Raw genomic sequence first — 22,342 nt, 5'->3', positions numbered from 1 at the left:
ACCACTGCCGCCGTTCACGACCGATTTGTTCGCAGGCTTTTTGCCGCGCAGCTCAGAGAGCAGGAACCGAAGCAGAGGAATCGATAAAGAACGCGTTCACTTCGCGTGAGACGCCAGAAAGCGGAATTGTCACAGTCCACTGTGTGCACCGTGGCGTGAGCAGTATCGAGGAACACTGTCGTCGATGAATACGCGCGGGTGTTGACTTTGTGGCCTCGGTCGGTGCGTCCGCGCCGACGTCAGTGAGGCGTTTTAGGAAAAACTTTGTCGTTCTTTTTGAGGGCGTTTTTTTTGCGTCTCCTCTGTATCGCGTAGAATTTAGAGCAGCTTCTGGCCGCAGTGGCCTGCGCGTGGAGTGGATAATAACTCAGTCGTCCCTGGCGTTAATTAACACACCCTCTGTGTTGCCCTTCTTTCTCCCTTCTCGTCGTGAGAGCTACCTCCCTCCCCCCCCCCCGCTTGCTTCTCTCCACTCTCACCGGGTTACGTCTTTCTTCTGCGGGGAGGACCTGCCGATTCGCTCTTGTCTTCATTTCCCGTCTTTCCGCTTCCTCAGCCGCTCCGCTTCGCCCCCCTTTACTTGGCCGTTACAGCCCTGGCACCATGTCGCTCGCCACGCCGTTCAACTCTGCCAGCGAGATGCTGGAATATTTGAAGGCGAACGAAGTCCAACTCCTGGACTGCTGCTTTGTCGACCCCGGAGGGCTCTGGCATCACTGCAGCATGCACGTTTCCCAGGTACGCCTCGACCTCGACGCCCTCGCCATCAGCCTTCCTTGACTCTCTCTCGCCGCCACCTCCCTGCCGGCCCTCTCTACCAGCCTTCGCGTACTGTTTCCTCAACATCTGGGTCTCTACAGGAACCGTCACAGGCCGCTTCGTGCCTCATGTCACACTTCAGGCCCACCGGGCCACACACAAGCGTTGCCGTTTGCCTTGTGCTTGTTCTCTCGGGTACCCCATCCTTCGTACAAGTCTGCAGAAATTGACGGCTCTGCCTGGTGGCAGGCCGCTCCACAGAACGCCGTGCAGTCTCGTAGACTCCTGGCAGACACCGTTGAGTCCTCTAGAACCGCGTTTTCGTGTTGCCTGGCGCCCCTCCTTTCCCATATTTCTTTTTCTGAAGATCCCTGCGCTGCGGTAGACTGCAGTCGCGAGGACAGAGAGCCGCTGTGCACTGCCCTGTCTCGTTGGGCGGGTCGCTGTTCACGCCCAAAGCGTGTTTGCGCTCTCGTCTGGCTTCTTATTCTGTCTCTCCCGCCTGCGGACTCGCCGTCGGAGGAAGGCTTCGGGGTTCGACCCCCCTCGACGCCTACGCTGTGACTCCGTGGCGGCGCAGGGGATGTGGTTCCAGGATGAGCATGCCTGGAGCGTGTAGGGGTACCGCAACTGCTCCTGGCAAACAGGGCCTTCGCGCCGTGTGCACGACCTGCCTTTTTCGGTGCGTAGGTACGGCTACGGGTTTTTCTGGCCTGTGTAGGGACTGAAGTCTTCTTTTTCGCGTGTTTTCTCAGGTTGACGAGAAGGCGCTGAGGGAAGGTTTCGCGTTTGACGGCTCCTCGATCCGCCTCTTCGCGACAGTCGCTTGCTCCGACATGTCCATGATTCCAGGTGCGCCGAGTTCCCACGTTCAGCTTCATGAGAAGCACGCGGACTCCTTGTGCTCTTAGCTAGATTTCACTCGTCTCAACACTTTTTCCTCCCGATGTACATATATATATGGATGCATGGATGCATTTTCATGTGGTTTTATCTGTGTTCTGGGCTTTCTTCCGCATTTTTTTGGTCCCCGTTTTGCGTCTTTTTGCGTGTCAAAGTGTTGGTTCCCTCTTCTGCCTTGTCTCCGCGTCTCTGCTCGGCGCGCAGTCTCGCGAGGCGTCAATCGATCTGCGGAGATCCGTGTAAATGTATGTATATACATACATAGTATATATGGATGCGCCTAGAAGAATACCTACGAGCGCATGTGTCCCAGACATTCCTTCTCGCAGGCGCACATCCAGAGAGCGACCAGACGTATCTGTGCATACATATGTGTATGCATGGCCAGTGTGCGTGGTCAAATCTTCGGGTGAAGGCGATTTTACGTTCTCTCCGTGTTTTTGTAGATCCAAAGACGTGCTGGATTGACCCCTTCCAAGACCACAAAGTGATGCATGTCACCTGCGCCATCAGTGATCCGAACGGCGTGCCGCTGGAGCGGTGCCCGCGCCGCATCGCGCAGCGCTGCGAGGACTGGGTGAAGTCTCTCGGCCTCGCCGATGCGGTAAGTCCTACTACAGCGTGCCTGTGTCTGCTTCGCTTAACCGGAGACGTGCCCAGCCGGCTACACCTCTCGCGTTGTGGCTCGCGTGAATTCTTCAGCTCTGAACCGCGAATCCAAGGAAGATGTGCGTTGTTTCCACTCACGATCTTTCAACTCCGCGCGCAAAGCTGCACGCAGGGGGGGGAAGGATAGAGGGGTTCTAGACCTCGCGCAATCATGCGTGCGTCTCTTTATATAGAATCTGTCTAGCTAGCTGTGTGTATATATGTATAGATGCTTCAGTTTCCGTGGAAGTGATGTGTGGTGTGCGTGGCGTCCGTTCACCGCGCGCAGGTTTACATCGGCCCCGAGGCGGAGTTTTTCATCCTGGACGACGTGAGGTACAGCTGCAAGCCCAACAAGATCAGCTACGAGCTCGACTGTGCAGAAGAAGGCGCATGGAACACCGACGGTAGGCTCCGCACCTCTCTCTCACCCGAAGTTGCAGTTTTCTCAAATAAATGCGTGTTTTTCACCGTCAGAGTCGGGAGAGAAGGCGAAGAGAACGCCGGAAAGGTCGAAATCCGCGGGAGCCTCACGGCTGGGAGCGAACTTGCATATCATGATGGGGTCTCTCTACAGCAGCGGTCTCGCAGGGATTCATGGAGTCCTCGTCTTCTCGACCAAGTCGTAGCGCCTTCCGTCTGCAATGTATGCAAGCGTACACATATACGTATTTCTGTATAGGGTTTAGGGTTTACACATATATTTGTAGATGCATGGATTTGCAAGGAGTGCGCGGTTAATATCCGCGGCAAGGGAGTTGGGGAGGGCGGAAACGCGCTTTCTTTCGGCCTCCTTCCCCGGTTTGTGCGGCGGCAGGGTTCGTGCGACTTTCGCAAAGACTGTTGTAGCCCGAGACAGGGGAGCGGAGACGCCGCGCGGGTGCGCGACGCGGCGCTCGTGGTCTGGATTTGTTCGAGTCTCTCGGCGTGGAGGGTGTGTGGGTCGTCCGCGGCACGGCGCGCGCAGTGGTCAGCGGATTTTTGTTTTGTTTTTTTTCTTCAGTCCCGAGCAAGGCAGCCTCGGGCACGGGGAACCTGGGCCACCGGATGCCTCACAAGAAGTGGTATTTTCCAGTCGCGCCGATTGACAAGCACGCGAATCTGCGCACGGAGATGCTTCTCATGATGGGTGAACTGGGGCTGCCGATCGAAAAACACCACCACGAGGTCGGCTGCTGCCAGCACGAGCTCGGCTTCACATTCCGCACTCTCGTGGACGCGGCGGACGCCATGATGGTATACAAGTACGTCGTGAAGAACGTGGCGCAGAAAGCGGGGAAAACCGCCACCTTCATGCCCAAGCCGATGACCGGTGACTGCGGCTCCGGCATGCACAGTCACCAGTCGCTCTGGAAGAACGGGACGAACCTCTTCTTCGACGAGAAGGGCAGCTACATGAAGCTCTCCCAGGTCGCCCTCTGGTACATCGGGGGACTCCTCAAGCACGCCCACGCCGTGCTCGCCTTCACCAACGCATCGACCAACTCGTACAAGCGCCTCGTCCCCGGATACGAAGCGCCCACCAAACTCACCTACTCAAAGGTGCGAGGACGCCATAGCCTCGGAAATACCGAAAACACACGCCTAAAACCACCACCGGTCGACGCGGAAACATGCACCTCCTCCAGCCCACATGTGCCTATACATACATGCACATTATATATATATATATATATATATATGTTGGGCGCGGTGTGCCGTTCATCTCCCGGTGCCTGTGCATCCCCATGCCTCCCGCTCTCCTCCGGTGCCTTGCTTTCACCATACAACGTGTGTGGTGACACGCGTCTATGTGGGCACTTACGCTCATAGGCAACTATATATATATATATATATATATATATATAAATATATGAGGCGTGATTTTCTGTTTCTCAGGGCAACCGCAGCGCGGCAGTTCGCATTCCGCTGTGCGACAGCGACAACCCGAAGGCAAAGCGCCTGGAGTTCCGCTGTCCGGATGCGGCAGGCTGCCCATACTTGGGCTTTGCGGCCATGGTCATGGCAGGCATCGACGGCGTGCGCAAGCAAATCGCGCCGCCGCCGCCTGCGGAGTGCGACGCGGCAGAAATTGATCCTTCGCTCGTGCAGAGCACGCCGTCGTCGCTCAGCCAAGTCCTCGATGCGCTCGAGGCCGACCACGATTTCCTCCTCGAAGGCGGCGTCTTCACCAAGGTAGTCACCTTTACGTATTTGCGGATACACAAATATATGCATATACATACATGCACGCATTCATGTACCTAGACATGCGCATATGTCTATCTGTGTATTGCTTCATCTGTCCATCTACCTACCTATATGTATCTCTTTATCTCGCTCTATATACATGCACATATATATGTGGATGTTTGCACGCAGACAAGTTGTTAGACGTCGTCAATCAAGTGTTTACATGTACAGACGAAACCGTTGGATGGGTTTAGGCTCATGGAGAGAGTTGGGGAATAGCAGAGGCGAACTTGTGTCTGCGGCCTCTCTCTTCAGGATTTCATTCACTCCTACATCGAGATGAAGCGGGCAGAAGTCGCCGCGGTCGAGCTCACGCCACACCCCCGCGAGTTCGAGTTGTACTATCACTGCTAAGGAAGGGCTGTCCTTTGTTTCGTTTGTGTTCGCCTTCGGCTTGGAGTGAAAGGCGCGCGAGAGAAGCGAGATGCAGCTTCGCCGTTGCCTTGTCCTTTGTGTGGCTGTTCCGCGCATGTCGGAGTCGACGTAGACAAGCAGCTGCGGTTGTAATCCAAAATGGCACGTTGTGAACTCGTGCACATATATTATGCGTGAGATACATACTTTGGTGTATTTGTGCGTTGAAAATTTGTGCGAATACTTCTGTATTCCTGTTGCGTAGAGGCGTGGCCAGCACTTGTATGTTCGTGTTTTGAGAGAGAGGAGATCTCGTATACAGCGCCGACGGCGTGAGCGGCGGATGCCTTATTGGCAACTTTCGGTGTCACGGTGGCGGTCAAGGGGGGGGCGAGCGCGCGCCTCGAAAGAGGAGCGAGGGCTGTAGAAAAGTTTTGAGGTCGGAGGCGACCCGCGCGATGAGAGTCAATCATGTGCGCGATTCTCCGCCGTCAGTGGCGCTGTCCAAGTGCCTTGAGGGGCGGAAAAGGAAAGATTTCGGTACTGCATATCCCCCGTTTCTCATTCCGTCCTCTTCCTTGCAGCCCCTGAAACTCTGCATGAGGAGTCCTGCTAATCGCACGCGTTGACCTCGGCTGTGAGTGTCTGATCGATGGTATCTGGGTGGAAAGAGTGACACATGCGTGTTCGTGGCGGAGTGGAGGCGACGCTCGGAGAAGCCCGCAGAGAAGCTTGTGTCTCGAGGGCTCGCGTGCGTCCCCTGACCTTTGCCTCAGTGGCGAGGAGGGCGTTTCTGCTCTGAAACGACAAGCGTGCGGCGTGTGAAAGCGAAGTTCGGATGCAGTGAACGAGTTTCAGTTTGGGCAGTCCCCCCCTAAAACGCATCAGCATGGCGGAACGGCCCAGCAACTTCGATTTCTCTCGAGGTTGCGCACCCAATTTTCTATGCAAACGCAAAGGCCGCAACGGCTCTGCCTGGCCAAAAAGCTAGCAGCTTCGAGCGACAGCTCCGGCGGCCGCGCGGGCGCAAGCTCAGACGAATTATTTCTTTTTTGGACTTCGCCGGTGTAGACAGCCCGACATTCAGGCAGAGAGGCTAGAGACGAAACGACTGCTGTGGAGCGCCAACCAGAGATTCAAGTCGGCGTCCGTAGTCACGACGAAAGCTAGACTAGAAGCAACCCTCGTTGTGCAGTGACAGAAATTGAAAATATGGGGAGAACTGACGCACGACATGCACGCCTTTCCGCTAGGCAGCACGTGCGTACATACCTAATTAAATCTACCCGTATATACCATCTCGATTCGCGGGGTGTTCTCTGAGGCTCCGTGGAAATTGGCTGTGTAGGGTTTAGGGTTTCCCTACTGTCCCGCAGATTTTCAGAGTTCTGACGCCCGCGTCCGAGCGAACGTCCAACCCGCGGACGAGACTCCTTAGTTTTCGCTATTTAGCCCTCTTCGGGACCCCCGGGATAATCGTTCGCTACGTAAACACACTTAAAAACAAATCATGGCGCGTAGATACATATATATATTCCATTTTCGGGCTCGTTATGTACCGGTGTATATGTAGCTGACCGAAACCGGACTGGTGGTTGCATGCGCGAGTGCGAGCTAATAGGCAGAAACGCAGCGAGAGAGGAAAGATGAGCGAGTTTTCGCGGAGGGATCTTTCGCGCGCCTAACGCAATCTCTGAAGGCCGAAAGCGTGCCTTTCAGGCATGCGCTTACGCTGAGAGACGCAGAGATGCAAGTAGACTGAGAGCCACGTTCACTCTCCGCAGGGAGTCAGCCAACTCCGGGAAGCAGGGCAGCAGCAAATCCAGCGGAAAGACTGTTGTATGCGTCGAGATATACGTATGTATGTTTATAGGAGGAAAGTGACGAATGACTTCTGCGCATGCGCCTATTCGCTCAACTGAAGCAAGAGGGCGACACCTCGCTTAGCCCAGTACGCCTCAGAGCTCTGCTCAGGATCGATTGGAAGGCGAACGGCCTGTAAAAAGTTTTTCGAATGCCCTGTGCCGCAAAGACAAAATCGAAACACCGAAAGTCGCTCTGCGCCCAAAAGTGAATTCTCTATCGGTATTTGCGTGCGCATCTACCATACGCCGGTGGATGCGAATGTACTCATTCGTGTGCCCACGGTCACCATATATATATATATATATATATATATATATATATATATATATATATATATATATATATATGTATATATATATATATGTAGATCGATAGATCGATAGATCGATAGATCGATAGATCGATAGATCGATAGATCGATAGATCGATAGATCGATAGATCGATAGATCGATAGATCGATAGATCGATAGATCGATAGATCGATAGATCGATAGATCGATAGATAGATAGATAGATAGATAGATAGATAGATAGATAGATAGATAGATAGATAGATCGATAGATAGATAGATAGATCGATAGATAGATAGATATATGAACATCACTGGACGCCACTGAAACAAGTCCTCGGTACGTAAATATACAAAAACATCTTCATACATATATATATATATATATATATATATATATATATATATATATATATATACGCTGAGGTTGAATGCATGAACGGCAAAGAAGTTGGACAACTGCGAATACGCAGCGCAAAAGGATTGTGTATCAATATTGGTTTTTTGATCGTTTATCTTTGGCAGCAGGGCATCCTCACCCGTCGTCGAGAGCGTGCCTGCGCGCGCTGCCGTCTTATATACGGGGCACTCGTACACGTGGGCGGCTTTCCTCGGCCTGGAGATTTCGCAGGGCTCGAACCAGATCATGGGCATTTCGTAGAAGAGGTGCTTGGGAAGCGCTTCTGCAACGACCTGAAAACCGTCGAGAGGAAAGAACTCGAGATACGCGCATGCAGGCGCCGTCTCGAAAACCGGAAAGCCGAAAGCCGGTCTGCACGTGCCTGGTAGACAAGCTCCTGCGGAGCCAGGGAAGCGAGGCGAGTGTCCCACGAGAGTCTTTCCATTCAGGAATAGATAGATTTACCACGAAAGAAGCAATGTTGAGTCAACAACACAGAACCTCATGGTACTAGAAAATAGGAGATCGCGTTCGTTCTCGGGAAAACGACTTCCGAACCGGCGGTGTCAAACTTGGCGACCTCTTCTCCGGTACCTATCTTGCATATATACATACACGATAAACAAATATATGTATATATCGTGTTTGTCAGCAGAAGAGCGGCGTGTTTTCGCATGTGTGTTTCTGCACGCTGGACCTCGGATACGGTCTCTTTCTATCCTCTTTTCTTCCTCTCTGCGTCGGCCTCACCCGTTCCTCTTCGTCCCAGCGCGCGCCCTCCAGGTACAGGCCGTAGACGTAGCACCCCGCCGCGGGTTTCTCGCGGGGGGCGAGACCCCCACGCGGTCGAGTCTCCTCCTCCTCAGGCGCTTTTTCCGCGTCGCCGCTGAGCTCAGCAAGGCTCTGCTGGGCGCCGGCGGAGGCGAGGACTTCAAAGTCGAAGGAGATCGCGTCGATGGGGATCTGCGCGCGCCGCGAGAAGCTCTGCAGGATCGCGGTCAAGAAGGCCTGAGTGAAGAAGAAGCCGGAAAGCCAGAAGGCCGCCGGAGGCCCGCGGTCAATCCACCGCTGAAAGGAATCCAGCCGCAGCCCGAGGTCTTTCGTCCACGCGCTGAGGGGCTTCAGCGACGGATAGGCAAAGCGTGAAAACGCGAGCGGCACGCGGTTGTTCACCAGATTCGCACTCAGCTCCTCGAGCTCCGCCGTCAGCAATACCAAGCCTTTCTCTGCGTCCTGCGAAGCGCAGGGGGGACCGTCAGAAGTCACGCGTGGAGACGCTAAGCGACAATCGCGGATTTGTCTCCTAGAAAACACGCAAAATACTGTGCTACTGGAGCATAAGGAGGGATAGAGATGCACATAGGGATCTGCTCGGGACGACCACAGATATTTGAATATAGACATGTATGAAGACGTATACGTGCTAGTGCTCAGGCCCCGTTCCATTGTGAAACGATGGACAGAAACACCTGCTTTTAGTGGTGAGGGCTGCGGCAGGAACAGAAGCTCGTGGTGTCGTGTGCGTTCCCAATCCCGGAGGGGCTGAAAGAACGCAAATTCTAGTGATGGAAGCTCCAGAAGCGAGGCACGAAGAGACACCTGGCAGCAATGCGCATACGCAGAAAATGTGATGCGTGTGCGTTTTTCTATGCTGCTTTCATTTCACCTCTGGTAGTCGCTGCGTTCGGAATGATGCAACTACATTATGTACGCATACAACGAGCAACAGGTATACTTTCCTATATATATATATATATATATATATATATATATATATACGTATATAGATCGATTCCTATATGCAGAGCCTTGGGCTTGTGTAATTTCAGTCTGTCCCCTCTCTTTCGACATATATGCATCTATATACATACATAAATACATACATACACATATACATATAGATATGCATGCATATTTTGTTGCCGTTTGAATGCGTGAAAAGGGTACAGAGACCTGGGCAACATTTCACCAGGTCCATTGGCTCGTGTGCAGATGTCGCTCGCACACCGGGCGAACTGACTGTCTCTGCGATACCTGCACGGCCTTCAAGCGGCTCTGTATCTCCACGAGGAGGCGATTGTAGCGGCTGAGCTCCTGAATGAGGACGGTGTTGAGGATTTCCGCGTAGGCGATTGGGTACTTGAGTTCGACGGCGGCGACGTCGAAGAGGCCCGGGAGCTGCTCAAGGATCGCCTTCGCGACAGCAGACGCCGTCGTCGTGAAGGAAGCACTTCCGCTGTCTGCGTTGGCAGCGAACGTGCGCGGCTGCAGAGAGAGAAGAGTGTCTAAAATGAAACTCGCCTCCGAGAGAGCGACAGACATGCTCGCGTTCGTATGCAGCGTGTAGACCTGCAGGCGCACAGACGCGGGGCACACTCCATAGCGAAGGGAGTCTCACGCGCAAAAGAGAAGAGACACACGCCTGCGCGCGGCGACTTCGACCGCCCATCTTTTTCTCTAAACTTGTATGCATGCATGTGCATGCCTGTGAAGAGCTGCGAGAAAAAAGACACTGTTTTCAATGACGGCTGTCGGAGGAAAAAGTTCTTGCCGACGGCCGCAGCAAGGTTCTGGATGGAGCACGCGCAGCCTTCACGTCGTGCTCCCTGACGCCTCACGAAGCCCGTACACATGTATACATATGTTTGCGTGCATACGTGTATATTTGTAGATATATATACGTGCAGGCAGAAAAATCAAACATGTGGCGGGCGCCACAGGCTTTCGGACCCTGCTTCTCAACTTCGATCAGCTGGAGGCTCACGAGCCAAGCGTAGACACTCACGCAGATTGGCCTATATCCTACTCGTCTCGTAGATTTCGTTTTGACAGCTCTCGCGAAATATGTAATCCTGCACACGCTTGCATACTATAAGTCCACATATATGTACATACGCATGTGTGCATTTATACATGCATGTATATGTATATATGCAGCTCTATTTGCATGGCGGCGGGCATACAGAGACAACATGCATGTGTCGGTACTTCGTTGGCGTGTACAGCCGCTTCTTCCATCTGCAGCTGCTTTCTTACTTCAGGACTTTCTTCGGCCGGAAAATCGCGAATGAAACCTAGATATTCGTTCAGAGTCGACGTCCAAGGGGGAACGAAAATGTCGTCGGATTCACTTAGACAAAAGCCTTGCTCGAGGACCTTGGGGCAGTAAATGTCGTCGATGAGGTAGTTGATCAAGCGTCTGCGCACACACACACACGCAAGCAGAATGCGCCGATTTCTCGTTTCCACCGCGGTCCGTTTGTGCCGCTCCCTCGCGATCTCAAAAAAGGCGACCTCCACCCCCAGTCGCACATGTTTCCACCACCGGGAACGCAGATCGATTGCCTAAATGCCCATCAGTAGCGCCTGTTGCTATGCATGTCAGTCCATACATATGGTGACTCAACATCCAGCTGCTTACACGGGGCTTTGTATGGACTGCACTTACACACACATGCTTGCGGATCGTTTCACCCCTGGAGATATGCAGTTAAATACGAGGGACGTTTGTCGACTCGAGAAGCAACGGTTTACTAGAATCCCGCTGCACACGCGAGGAAAAATGCGCTGAAGGAGAGACGCTGTCGACTCCGACGGCCTCTGGTGGACAGATGAAGCGGAGACAAAAACGAATCGAGAGCAGAGAGGCAGGAGTGCACCTGACTCACCGGTCCCAAGGATCTGTGATGCGTCCTCCGTAATTGGTTTCCGCAACGAGGTACTTGAGCGTCTTCCAGGGAACTTGCTCAAAGGTGCCGACGAAGTAGTTGAGCTGGCGAATGCAAATCGCGATGTCGCTTTGCGAGAACTCGTAGGGGACGTTCCAACCCAGCGGCCCAAACTTCCTTCTCTCAAGCAGCATCGCGTGGAAGTAGCAGAGCGCAAAAAGCATGTTCTTCCACACAGACGGCTTGGAGTGGTTTTCCTGAACAGTGCGAAAAACCGGTTAACCGCTGGCCGTTAAGAGTCGCCGGGCTCTCCCACGCCAGTCCCAGAGTTTCTGTACACCGCTTCTACGAGACTCTCGACGAGGCGTCGCACAGCCCTCGATTCACGTGGAGACAGAAGAAACAGGACGCGCAGCGACGTCTTCAAACGCCCGAAGGGCTCACAGTCTCTCAACGCGGACGCACACGTTATAGAGTTGCTTTCGCGCGCTGGTAGGCATATACATAGATACATAGATAGATATAGATGGGTAGGGACAGATACATAGATAGACAGACAGATAGGTAGATATAGATGGGTAGAGGCAGATATATAGATAGATAGACAGACAGATAGATAGGTATCGATAGACAGATAGCTAGGTAGATGGAGGTGTTAAATGAATGTTGACTTAATTCTTAACGGGCGCGAGGTGGGAAAAAGAATGTGTATGTAGCTAGGCGCAGAGACGGACGGTCGTGTCTATGCGGCTGGGCGACACAGACAGGCTGTTAAAGGTGGGAGTGGCTGCTGCCTCGATGCACCTGCAAGGCGTGGATAAGAAAGATTCTGGCGAGGGCCTCACGAGGAATTCGTCATCGAAGCCCACGTAGGCGCGCAGCATATTCTGCCGCAGACCCCGCGGCGGTTCGTTCGTAACCTTGACACTGTTCTGCAAAGGCAACGGAGGAAAAAAAGAAAAAACAGAGACGAGGCATTGGACGCCAAAGGACGTGAAGAGAAACGCTTCAAAACCCTCACTGGCTCCGCGCACCAAGGCATCGCGCAACGGAGAAGCGCAAGAAAGCGGTCTGCTTTCCCTTCCAGAAAGAGAAAGAGATAGAAAAGGCCAGTGAACAAGCGAATAAAAGCGGCGGGCGTTGGATAAAGCACAGCTTCGTTCTTTTGACCTGCCGCTACTCTTCGTTCACAGGACAGATACCGTGGGACAGAGAGGCGCACATGCTCCACCCGACAGCCCGGCAACGACTAAAGCATGCGCAGAAATTTGCATCTTATTCAAAGACAAATAATTAAGAAACCTCAGTCATCAGCATTCGTCAAGATCAATTTATGCGAACCGCGGCACGCCTCCCAATATATATATATATATATATATATATTGATGGAACGAAGGACACGTAATACAGAAAACTGCATAAACCGTACATATATACTTATATATATATATATATATATATTCACACAGGTAGACTGCGCAGTGCAAGTCAACATATATACATATATATGCGTACACATACTCATGGTTCGATTCACGAGGGCAGGCTAGAGAGGTAGAGAGGAGGTGAGAAGCCTTTTGTGCTCCAGCAGGCAACAGCTGCACCGTGGAGGAATTTTGGCTTGTTCTGTGGAGGCCGCTTTCTTTCTAACCAGGAGTATGGACACTGGAAACTGGGGTGATGGCATGGAGGTGAGACAGAGCCGGAAGTCCGGATGGATTTGTCTAAGCGGAAGATCCTCGACGATGCGCTCGAGCTGCGCGAGGAAACTGGAGCCGAGGTGGCAGTTCTGAAGTAGCACCCACGACCCCGCGCGAATCGCGGTCTCAATTGCTGAAGAACGCAACAGTCGAAAAGACGCTCAAAAAAAACTCGAGTGCATTCGCGCTGTGTTGATGCGGCGCTGTCGATACACCCCCACTCCCTTGTGACAGCAGCGAGCTTCGGCAGAAAAGGAGTCGAAACAATCGTTCAAAACTCAGATCTATCGATTTAGAACTGCGCGGCTGTCCTCGTTTTAGTCAAGATCTGCGAGTGTCACATTCGGCGTACGTCGTTTCTGTCTTGGTTTTTCACCGTGTGAAGGAAGGTTTTCAGAAGCGCGGCGGAAGCGGCCTCCCTCCGCCCTTTTTATTCTGGTGCGCGTCCTGTTTCCGTCTCCACTTCAATACGAATATACACCTATTCGTGATTGAATGTATTGCGAAGAGACGCATCTCTCCACGGACACTCTAGTGTCTACTTTATGTATACATATACATATTCATAGCTGTCTCCCAAGCCGTTTTTAATCCGACCTTTCCGTGCCGCCCCTTGCTTGAAGCAAACTGTCTGTTTTATCGTACCGGCGACGGCCTTTGGGCCCTGGCCTTGCCCTAAACTGAGGGCGACGAGGCGTCGCTCCATTTTATGGGCTCGCGCGAGTTTCATGATGAGCTCCATGGGGTCCGCGCCGGAGGAGAGGGCGAAGACGAGAGGTCGGGCTGGAGTCGCGAGTTTGTAGGAGACGTTCAGATCGAACGTCGGGGGCTCGAGGAAGAAGGCGCCGAGCTTTTCCTCCACGAGCTTTCGCAGCGCGCGAACGAGGCACTCGGGGCGCAGCGCCTGAATGAGCAAGCACTTTTCGAGTTCGCTTGCTTCTTGGTCTGCGTCCGCAGGCCAAGAAGCGTCGAGCGGGTCCTCGCTGTCGCATAGGTCGCGCCACTCGTCGATCGTGTCTTGGAAAAATTCTAGAAAATTCCAGAAAAAGTCGCCTTCGCCTGCACTCGCCTGCAACTCCACCAGCCGCATCCAGGCCAAGTCCGAAAGCCAGGCTTCCGCGGCTTCTGGTTTTGGCTGCGAAATCGCGCGACCCGTGATGCCGCCGCGAAGAAGTAGCTTCAGCTGGTCGCCGTTCAGCTCGTCATCCGCGCGCATCAACGCAAACGCCAGCATAAGCGAAAACAGCAGCTTGTCCTTCTCGAACAGCGAACGGCACACGCTCTCGTACAGCAGAGTGAGGAACTGCGCCTCGATCTCCTCCAAGCGACCTTCGAGATCCTCGGTATCGCCCTCCGGCGTCGGCGTGGTCTGAGACACAACGCACCCAAGACCTCGAGCGAGGAGGAAACTTCCGTGGTCTCGAGTCGAAGAGTCGTGGCCGCTGCCCTCCTCAGCGGAATCGAAAAACTGACCCCAGGAGAGGCCACCAACACCCACGAGTCCCCAAAGCTCTACACTCACGTGTGCGTGTGTATGTGCGTATACAAATATATATATATATATATATATATATGCGAGTGCAACGTGAAGAGTTGCAGTACGAGCCTATAGAAGCACGTGTGGATGCGGTAACACCTTGCAGGAACGAGAGGCCAGCAAGTTGCTCCATTTTGTCGTCGGCTGCGACTCTCCCCCCCAGCGAGCACGCACGCCCTGGACAGCCGCAGCCGACCCGTGCGCCGCCCAGGCGCGTCCACCACCCTCTGTGTCTACGTCTAGAGATTAGAGTCACCTCGAAAGCCTCTGCGAAGATGGCGGTGAACCACTCGACGCTGAACTGGTACATGCGATCGACTGTGGCGAGGTCTGCGAGGACGAAGAAGAGCCGCGCGGTGCGCAAGGCGACGGGGCGGTACCTCGCCCGCGAGGCGTTGACCAGCTCCTCAGTCCTGCGGTGCGCCTCGACCCGGTCTTCGATGCGCTGCGCAGCGGCCTTCGAGCTGCTCAGCGCCGCCAGCAGCTCGCCGTCGTCCAGCATGTCGCCCTGCAGACGCGCAGCGAAGAGGCGGGGGCGCGAGGGCGTGCGAGGCCGTAAAGAGCCCAGAGCGAAACTCAGAGACGCCGGGAAAGAGACGCCAGGCGACGACGACACGCGCGGTGGTGTGCAAGGACGGAGGAGACAGCAGGGGAGCGCAGCGCGCGAGGAAACGCCAGATGGCGAAGCGAGGAATCGAGGGCGTAAAGAGCTTGGAAGACGGCATGCAGACAGCCGCGTGGGAAATCGGCAGATGCCACCACGGCGGCCCAGGGATAGCGAAGAGAGAGACAGAGCGAGATACAGAGACAGCCTCGCCTCCGAAGCGCGCGGAAGTCTTTATCTCTCTCTTTGCTTTCATCACCGCCGTCGCATCTGCCGATTTCCCGCGCGGCTGCCTGCTTTTCGCTGTCGCGAAGAAGCGCGCGAGCGCTACAGGTGCGAAGGCGCGCACGCGAGGCGCGATGCAGAGTGCGTCGTGGAGGAAGGAAAGCGAACGTGCCGTTTTTCAAAACGAGAAAGGGCGCACCGTGGAAGGCGGCAGCCTGCAGAGAGAGCAGAGCGCCTTGAGGCCGGTGTGGAGGAGAAACGGCCGCCTCGCGGCTGGGCTCTCACCTTTGCATTGGAGAGGAGCTGAAGGATTTTTCCCTCGAGCGCCTGCAGTTGTTGCTTGCTTGCGGCGCTTTCTGCAATGACTGCTTGGCGCTGGGTTTCAATCTCCGGCTCTTCGTGGGCGACGAGTACGCCGAGGAGCTGGTCCTGGAGGCCTTCGGGCGTCACGGAGAAGTCGAGCAGCGTCAGCTGCGCGCAGTGCTCAGGCGGGAAGTGCGGATTGGACAGCAGCGTGGAGAGGAAGAGCCGGAAGCTCCTGCTGTAGTCGATCGCCGTGTCTCGCAGACGAATCATCTCGGCGCCGCCCGCTTTGAACACAGCGCGCGCAAACAGCGGCTCCAAAGACGAGTCCAGCTCGTCGCTGCAGTGCTCAATCAGCACCATCGTCCCCATTTCAATCGCCGCCTTCAGCGCACGAAAGTGCGTGTCGTCGGTCGCCCGGAGGACCTGATCAGAGATTCGAAGCCGCAGAGAATATACACCCCTTTTCTTCGTCGCTCAAAAACCTCTGCAGTCCACACGCTTGCAAGCCCCAGCACTGCGCAGCGGCGTGCGCGTCTGATTTCTCCGCTTGCGGCGCGACGGTGTCGAGCTTTCGCTCGGCGGCAGGGCCTCGCTGTGCGGAGGAGACCTTCTGCCTCTTCTGCGTCCAGCTCACCTTCATCTCCGCGGGGTGACTTTTCTTCAGCCAGCGCGTGGCCTGGCTCTGGGGGTCGATGAGCATTGGCCAGCGCGTCGAGAGCGAGAGGATGATGGCGTTTTCAATCGAGACTGCGTCGTTCGGCAGCAGATTCATCACCCACGTCTGAATCTGCAGCGCGTCGCCTGCGGCCTTTCGCAAGTCGAACTCCGAGGCGACGGCGACGCCGCGGCGCTTCAGCGTCGCGGTCCACGTGGACACGCAGCGCTGCCGGTAGGGGGCAGGGAAGACGCCTCCGTACGCCAGCACTCCCGATGTCAGCAGGAGCTCGCCGAGAAGCGTCTCCAGCCGGGCCTGCGGAAGAGCCGAAGAAGGAAACACGGTCGCCAGGCGTCTCAGACGGCCACCAGCTACGCGGACAAACCTCTCTACACTTGAATATATATAAAGGTATATGCATGCAGCCAAGCACTCAGACAGACAGACTACAGACATACTTACAAACAGCCGGATATACAAACGTACGGACCTACATACAGACAGAGATACAAACAAACAAACAGATACATTTCGCTCTATATCTGTGCATTACCTTTCTCGGCGCGTGGATTTCCTGCACAAGTCTGGGCGTGCAAGTTCCTCTGTCGGACGCGGCATACGCATGTGAGACGGGCGGCGCGTCTGTCGCCACCTCTCCGCGGGCGCGCGGTGTGGCTAGCTCCTGCTCGTCTCGCCTGCGCATGCCTTTCGCTCACCTTTAGTTCCCGGTAGGAGGCTCGCCAGCGTTTTTTCTCTCCGGCGAGGTCTAGGATGAGGCGCTCGGCGACTTGGAGTCTGTGGGCGCAGTCATCGAACTGCGCCTTGAGTTCCTCTTTTTTTCTTTCGGCGGCGCTGTGCTGCGCGAGCAGGTTCTCCACGAGGGCCTGAACCTCGCTGAGTTCAGTTTTCTTCTCCTCGAGTTTCGCGGCGGCGACGGCGAGCTCGGCTTGGGCGTGCTCAAGGTTGCGTTGCTTCGGCTCCACGACTTTGGCGACTTGGTCGTAGACAACGATCGCCCTCACCCAGCGGCAGAGACTGGTGGCCGCGACGGAGGCCTTCTTGATCACTTCGGGGTCGAAGTCTGGGTCGATTTGGTAGGGCAGCAGCTCCGCCATGACCGCCGCGGGGATGTGGTCTCGATCGTATGCAAAGAGGCGCTGGAGGAACTTGGTGTCGCTAAGAAGGTACTTCTTCGAGGCGCTCCAAAAGTCCTTACGCGAGGCGCCCGCGCTCGCCTTCGCCGGCTTGATTCGAAACATCTTGCACAACGCCTCCATCACCTTCACCACGCCCGCCGGCGGACTCTTCATCGAATTCAACTCCGTGATGTCGGACTTGGAGAGCTTCTTCAACGCCTCGATCGCCGACACCAACGCAGGCATCGCCTTGTCCAGCTCCGCCTGGCACTGCTCCTTCACCGCTGCCGCGGCGTCCGCCTGCGCCTTGCACTGCGCCTCCTCGACTTCAACTGTCGCCTGAAGAAAGCAAAAGCAGGAGACAACAAGGAGCCTGACGGCGGAGGAAGCCGTGGCAGCAGCAAGCTGCACGCAGCGAGACTGAAGAGGTCGACCTGCACAAAAGGCCTGGAAAAAACGCTTCCCAGCATTGTGGAGGAAACAGGCCCTTGGCAAGCGAGCAGGGGGAGGGAAAAAAGACTGAGAAGCCCCAGGAGGTCAAGCCGAAAGAAGAGAGGAGAACGAAGTAGAGACACGGTGCATATTTTCGCTTTAGGTGCTTGTTTCGCCCACTCTCGTCAGTGCGGCGCTTTCTTGCATTTTGGAGATGCTCGCCATGAGGTCGGAGGTCTCTTGAGACGCAGTGACCAGCTGCGGCTGCAGCGCCTCGAGTTCGGTGCGGATTCTTTCGACTTGCTCAGACGCTGCGTGGATCTTCTCCAGGCCGACGCGGTACTGCTGGGACGCGCGATTCAGCTCGTCTCGCTTAGCCACACTCAAGTGCGCAAAGAGTCTGAGGAACTCCAAGTAAGAACGCGGCGTGATGTAGAAAAACCGCTTCAAGTCGCGCTGGTACGCCTCGACCAGCTCCGCGACGTCCAGCTGCATCGAGGAAAAAACAGAACACAACTGAGAGGCGCTGTCGGCGGGATCCACCAGCCCGCCGCCCAGGCGCCTCAACGCCTCTTCGCCTCCCTGAGCCGCATCCTTCTGTCCACAGGCTGTCTCTTCGTCGCCCTTGGATGTTTCCTCGCTTTCTCCCAGCTGCGAGCTTCGAGGATGCGAAGCGCGAGCTTCAATTCTGAGGTTCGGCCGCTTGGCCTCGGTGCTGCCTGGGGGGGACGGCTTTTTCTCTGGCGCGGCGTCTCCCCCTCGTCTCCGCGCGTCGTGGGTGTCTGCGCTTGCATCGCTCGGCTCGCCTTCTTCTTGCGTGGGAGCGAGCAGGCTGCCGAGACGGAGGCCGCGCAGCTCCTCACGAGCGACGGCCTCGAGCGCAGGCTCCCGCCAGGGCGAAAACCAGTTGATTGCGCAGCAGTTGACCAGGGCTGGAAAGAGGCGAATTTTATGGCGAAGCGTTTCTCCAATCGGCGGAAACGAAAGCACAATGTGCAGCTTCTCGCGGCAGTTTGCCACAAATACTTCAAACAGATCCCCCGAAGCCGGTCGCCCGCCCGACGTCAATCCCGGCGAGGCGCACGCAGAAGAAGAACCGTGACTCAGCAGATCGAAAATGCCAATCTGCAAAAAGGCGAAGGACAGACAACGCAGGCCTGCGCGTCGCGTAGCTCCGCAGACCCACAAAGATCTGTGGATAGATTCGCGGACATGCCTATAGAGATTCGTGCTTGTGGGAATTGAGCCACGCACTCGCGAACGCACCTCAAGTAGTCCTCGCATCCCTTTCCTTGTCACGCCATTCCACTCTATATACGCCGTTCTTTTCGATTCCGAACACAAGTTGCAAGGAAAACATTTTCCGTTATCTCTGCGTCTTCCTCGTCACCGAAAACTGTAGACCGCACCTCATTCGACCAGAGCGTGCAAAAGCATACCTCTATATACACATATGTGTTTGCCTGTTTGGTTCCCTATTGCAAAAACCAACATCTGTGTAGGACACGCCTGTATACAAATGTTGGTTTTTCAAATATTCGCTGGACACCACTTCACTGCGTAGCCTAGCTCTGCCCTCTACGTTTCAAGTGCACGCTGTGTGTGGAAGACGTGCGGGAATCTTCTTTCCAGACGTATACGCTCTTCTTAATGGCGTTGCTGCTGCGTTTTTTCGACGCGTGCGGGAGTGCTGGCTGCGGCATTCGTACTTTGTCCTCCGTGGAGAAGATGTTTGGAACTTCTCCGGTGTTGAGCAAGTTTGCGACGTCTTCGAGGAAAGCATCGTTGGCGAGTTGCACGTCAGAGAGCATGAAGGTGAGGTGTTTCGCCTGGGCACCGGTTTTCACGAGGATGTTTTTCAGGTCTTCGCGCCAGTCGGCAAGACCGTATGCGCGGGTCACTTGGACTGATGCGGCCTCGAACCCCGCGAGGAAGGAGGCGAGGCGCGTGAGCGTTTTTCTCCCCGATCCGCCAAACCCCACGAGGAGGGCGTTGCCGCGGGGATGCGTCAAGATGCGCAGCAGGCGGGTGAAGTGCTTCAGCGCCTGCGTGAAGAGGACGAGGCTCAGCGGCGCCTTCGGGTTCAGCAGGTTGTGCTCGGCGGCCGCGCGCTCAGCCACTGCGCGGACTTCCTCCAGACTCACGCGCCGGTATACTGGGCGCTGAGGATCGGCGAACGCGCAGAACAGCAGCGGCGGAGGTGCATGCGGCGCCGCGGAGCACCAGCCGGCGTCGGCGCCGCCAGCTGCAGGCTGAGAGGGCAGGAGGGTCTCGTACCTCCGGCGGCAGGTGGCCTCGAGGGTCCGAGTGAGGATGTGGAAGACTTTGGCTTTGTCTGCCTGGCACACGAGGCGGTCAGAGAAGACGCGCTGGAGCTCGTGGAACCAGCAGAGGAACAAGTCGTCGCAGTTTTGAAGAGACGCGGGCGAGCAGACGCCGAGGCCGTCGACTGCGCGCGCCAAGTCGCGCAGGTTGAACGTGTAGTGACTCTGCGCGGGCGTGGGCGGCAGCGCCTCGCAGATGTCGCGGTAGACGTCCACGGCGGCCTCGACCAACTTCTTCGCGTGCGTCTGGATGTCCTGCGGGAAACTGCGGTACTTGGAGGCGAGCACAGCGTCGAAGATCGCGACCAGCGAGGCGCGCGGAAACGGCGGCAGGTACAGCAAGTTGAAGTGCCGCAGGTACCTCGGCGTGAGCTGCTGCCGACTGCCACCGGGGACGCCCATGGCGGCGAGGAACTGGATCTTCTCGATGCGGCGAAACGCCCAGGTCTTTCGGTCGAACCAGCCGCCCGACGTGTGCCACTGGCGCAGGAGCTCAATCACCGGCTGCGCGCCGCAGACCTTCGCCGGCATGTTTAAGTCGTCGAGGAAGACGACGCAGCGACGCCCCAGCGACGGCGCAAAGTGCCCAGCGCGGCGCCGATCCAGGCGGGCGTCGATGGCGTCCTGCACTTCGTTCGCCGCGGTCTTCGCCGAGAAGCAGAGCGCGAGCGACGTGAAGGCCCCAGGGCCCTGGGAGAAAGCCGCGTCCCTCAGCTGCGCCGCGATGCTCACCGTCTTCCCCGTCCCCGTGCCGCCCACCAGCAGCGCGTTCACGCCGCTGCGCGCGTAGACTTCCAGAAAGAGCTTCGTGCGCGCCGTCTCCGGAGTCGGCACCACCAGCGCGTGCCCCTGCGGCCGCTCGGCTGGCACCGCCGACGGCACCAAGAGCGCGAACGGCGACCAGTGCAGCGTCTTCGCATCGAAGAAAAAGTCAAACACCGAGCTCCCCTCCGGAATCCCGTGCTTCCACGCCCGCGGCCGGTACACGCAGTCCGCGCAAGAGAGCAAATGGAACTCAGAGAGAAGATCTGGGGCGCCCGATAGCCAGCGACGCACAAACAGATCGAACTGCGGCCGACTCGACTCGTCCAGCGCCGCCCCCAAACTCCACAGCAGCGCGAACAGGAACAGGTTGTCGCGGAGATACTCCCGGTCCTTGTCGCTCAGAGATGGCTGCAAAGGAGCAGGTAAACGCGCGAGAGGTAAGGCGCTTAGATAATACGGCGAAAACACAGCATTTAAATCTCAGTCAGCGCGAGATGATGGCGCGCCAAACACCATGAAAGAAGCCCTACAGAAAGCGTACACTGTAGGTGTCGGCGACCCGCACCCGCAGACGCCTCGGAATTTAGGAATCAAGCAGCAAACAATTCAATGGTAGAATGGAACTATCGCCGTGTACGGCTAGCGGGCGGGATTCGGAAGCAACGAAGACAGAGAAGAGGCGTCATTTCGTGCCACGAGGATCCGAGGAGGCTTCCCGGAGGAAAGCAGTCGGCAGTGTAGGGTTTCTGTCAGACAACAGCAACGCGGAGGTCGGAGTGGAAGGCGCACAGAGAGCCGAATCCAACGCAAAGAGAAGGAAAACAGATGCCTTCCAGTAGAAAACAGCCGAGCAGTATCAATGTGCAAATGTCCAGCGGAATTCCCTCTATCTGAAATATCGACAGGTGCCTCGCTGGATACGTATAAACCAAAGGTCAAATGAAAGAGATGTCTTTTTTCTTAGCAAGTGGCGACGACAGAACGAGGATAAAACAGCGCGCCAGCGCGAATGGAGGCGCTCACGCATGGCAAGAATGCGAGGGCGATGCAGGAGCGGTCACTCGAAAAGGACCACTTCACGCAGAAAACAGAAGAACAAAAGTGGTGGGAAGCCACTTGCCTCGGGATTCGTCTTCTTTTTGTCGCTCGTCCCAGAGAACGCGGCAACAAGGAGAGATTCAAACAGGCGCAAGAGTGAGACAACCAACCTGCGAAGTTGGAGCAGACGCAGAGGCACACGTGCGAAGAGCTTGTGCTAAATAGATTTTTTTGGCGGGAACCAGAATACTCCATATTTCGTCAACCAGTCAGCCAAAGCTCATTCTTTCATACGCATTCGAGCACCTCGTGCTTCATCCTCACGCAGTCAGCACAAAGGCACAAAGTCGCACCCACGCACTAGGAGGTCTTCTTTCTCGAGAGTGTCCTGCTTGTTGACAAGCTCGAATACTCAGGAGCTGCTTTTGCGTGCATCGCATGCAGCTGGTAGATGTATCTCTATTTCCTCATCCTATTCTGCCTCAATGTCGTTTTCATC

The 22,342-nt window shown here is 55.7% G+C and overlaps 2 protein-coding genes across 2 annotated transcripts; one reads left to right on the top strand and one right to left on the bottom strand.

The window, feature by feature from the left end:
• Positions 1 to 603: 603 nt before the first annotated feature.
• On the top strand, positions 604 to 4,896 carry BESB_007290 (putative glutamine synthetase, type I; the record flags this gene model as incomplete). The annotated part of the gene is made up of 7 exons (XM_029359483.1): positions 604 to 738; positions 1,515 to 1,611; positions 2,109 to 2,266; positions 2,600 to 2,717; positions 3,314 to 3,852; positions 4,189 to 4,485; positions 4,798 to 4,896. The coding sequence occupies 7 exons, from the start codon at positions 604 to 606 to the stop codon at positions 4,894 to 4,896; spliced, it is 1,443 nt and encodes a 480-aa protein (XP_029222396.1).
• Positions 4,897 to 6,802: 1,906 nt separating this feature from the next.
• Positions 6,803 to 22,161, bottom strand: BESB_007280 (putative dynein heavy chain; the record flags this gene model as incomplete). Its single annotated transcript, XM_029359482.1, has 17 exons — positions 6,803 to 6,915; positions 7,593 to 7,746; positions 8,204 to 8,272; positions 8,333 to 8,686; positions 9,488 to 9,802; positions 10,490 to 10,652; positions 11,122 to 11,378; positions 11,967 to 12,053; positions 12,773 to 12,954; positions 13,467 to 14,190; positions 14,615 to 14,866; positions 15,473 to 15,916; positions 16,128 to 16,463; positions 16,865 to 17,623; positions 17,897 to 18,841; positions 19,426 to 21,213; positions 22,150 to 22,161. 17 exons carry the CDS (start codon positions 22,159 to 22,161, stop codon positions 6,803 to 6,805), a joined length of 6,954 nt encoding a protein of 2,317 aa, XP_029222395.1.
• Between the last annotated feature and the right edge of the window lie 181 nt (positions 22,162 to 22,342).

This window comes from Besnoitia besnoiti, chromosome I, assembly GCF_002563875.1.
Source record: "Besnoitia besnoiti strain Bb-Ger1 chromosome I, whole genome shotgun sequence".
Lineage (NCBI taxonomy): Eukaryota > Apicomplexa > Conoidasida > Eucoccidiorida > Sarcocystidae > Besnoitia > Besnoitia besnoiti.
The sequence above is the reverse complement of the archived record's forward strand: the minus strand, read 5'-3'. Positions and strand labels throughout refer to the sequence as shown.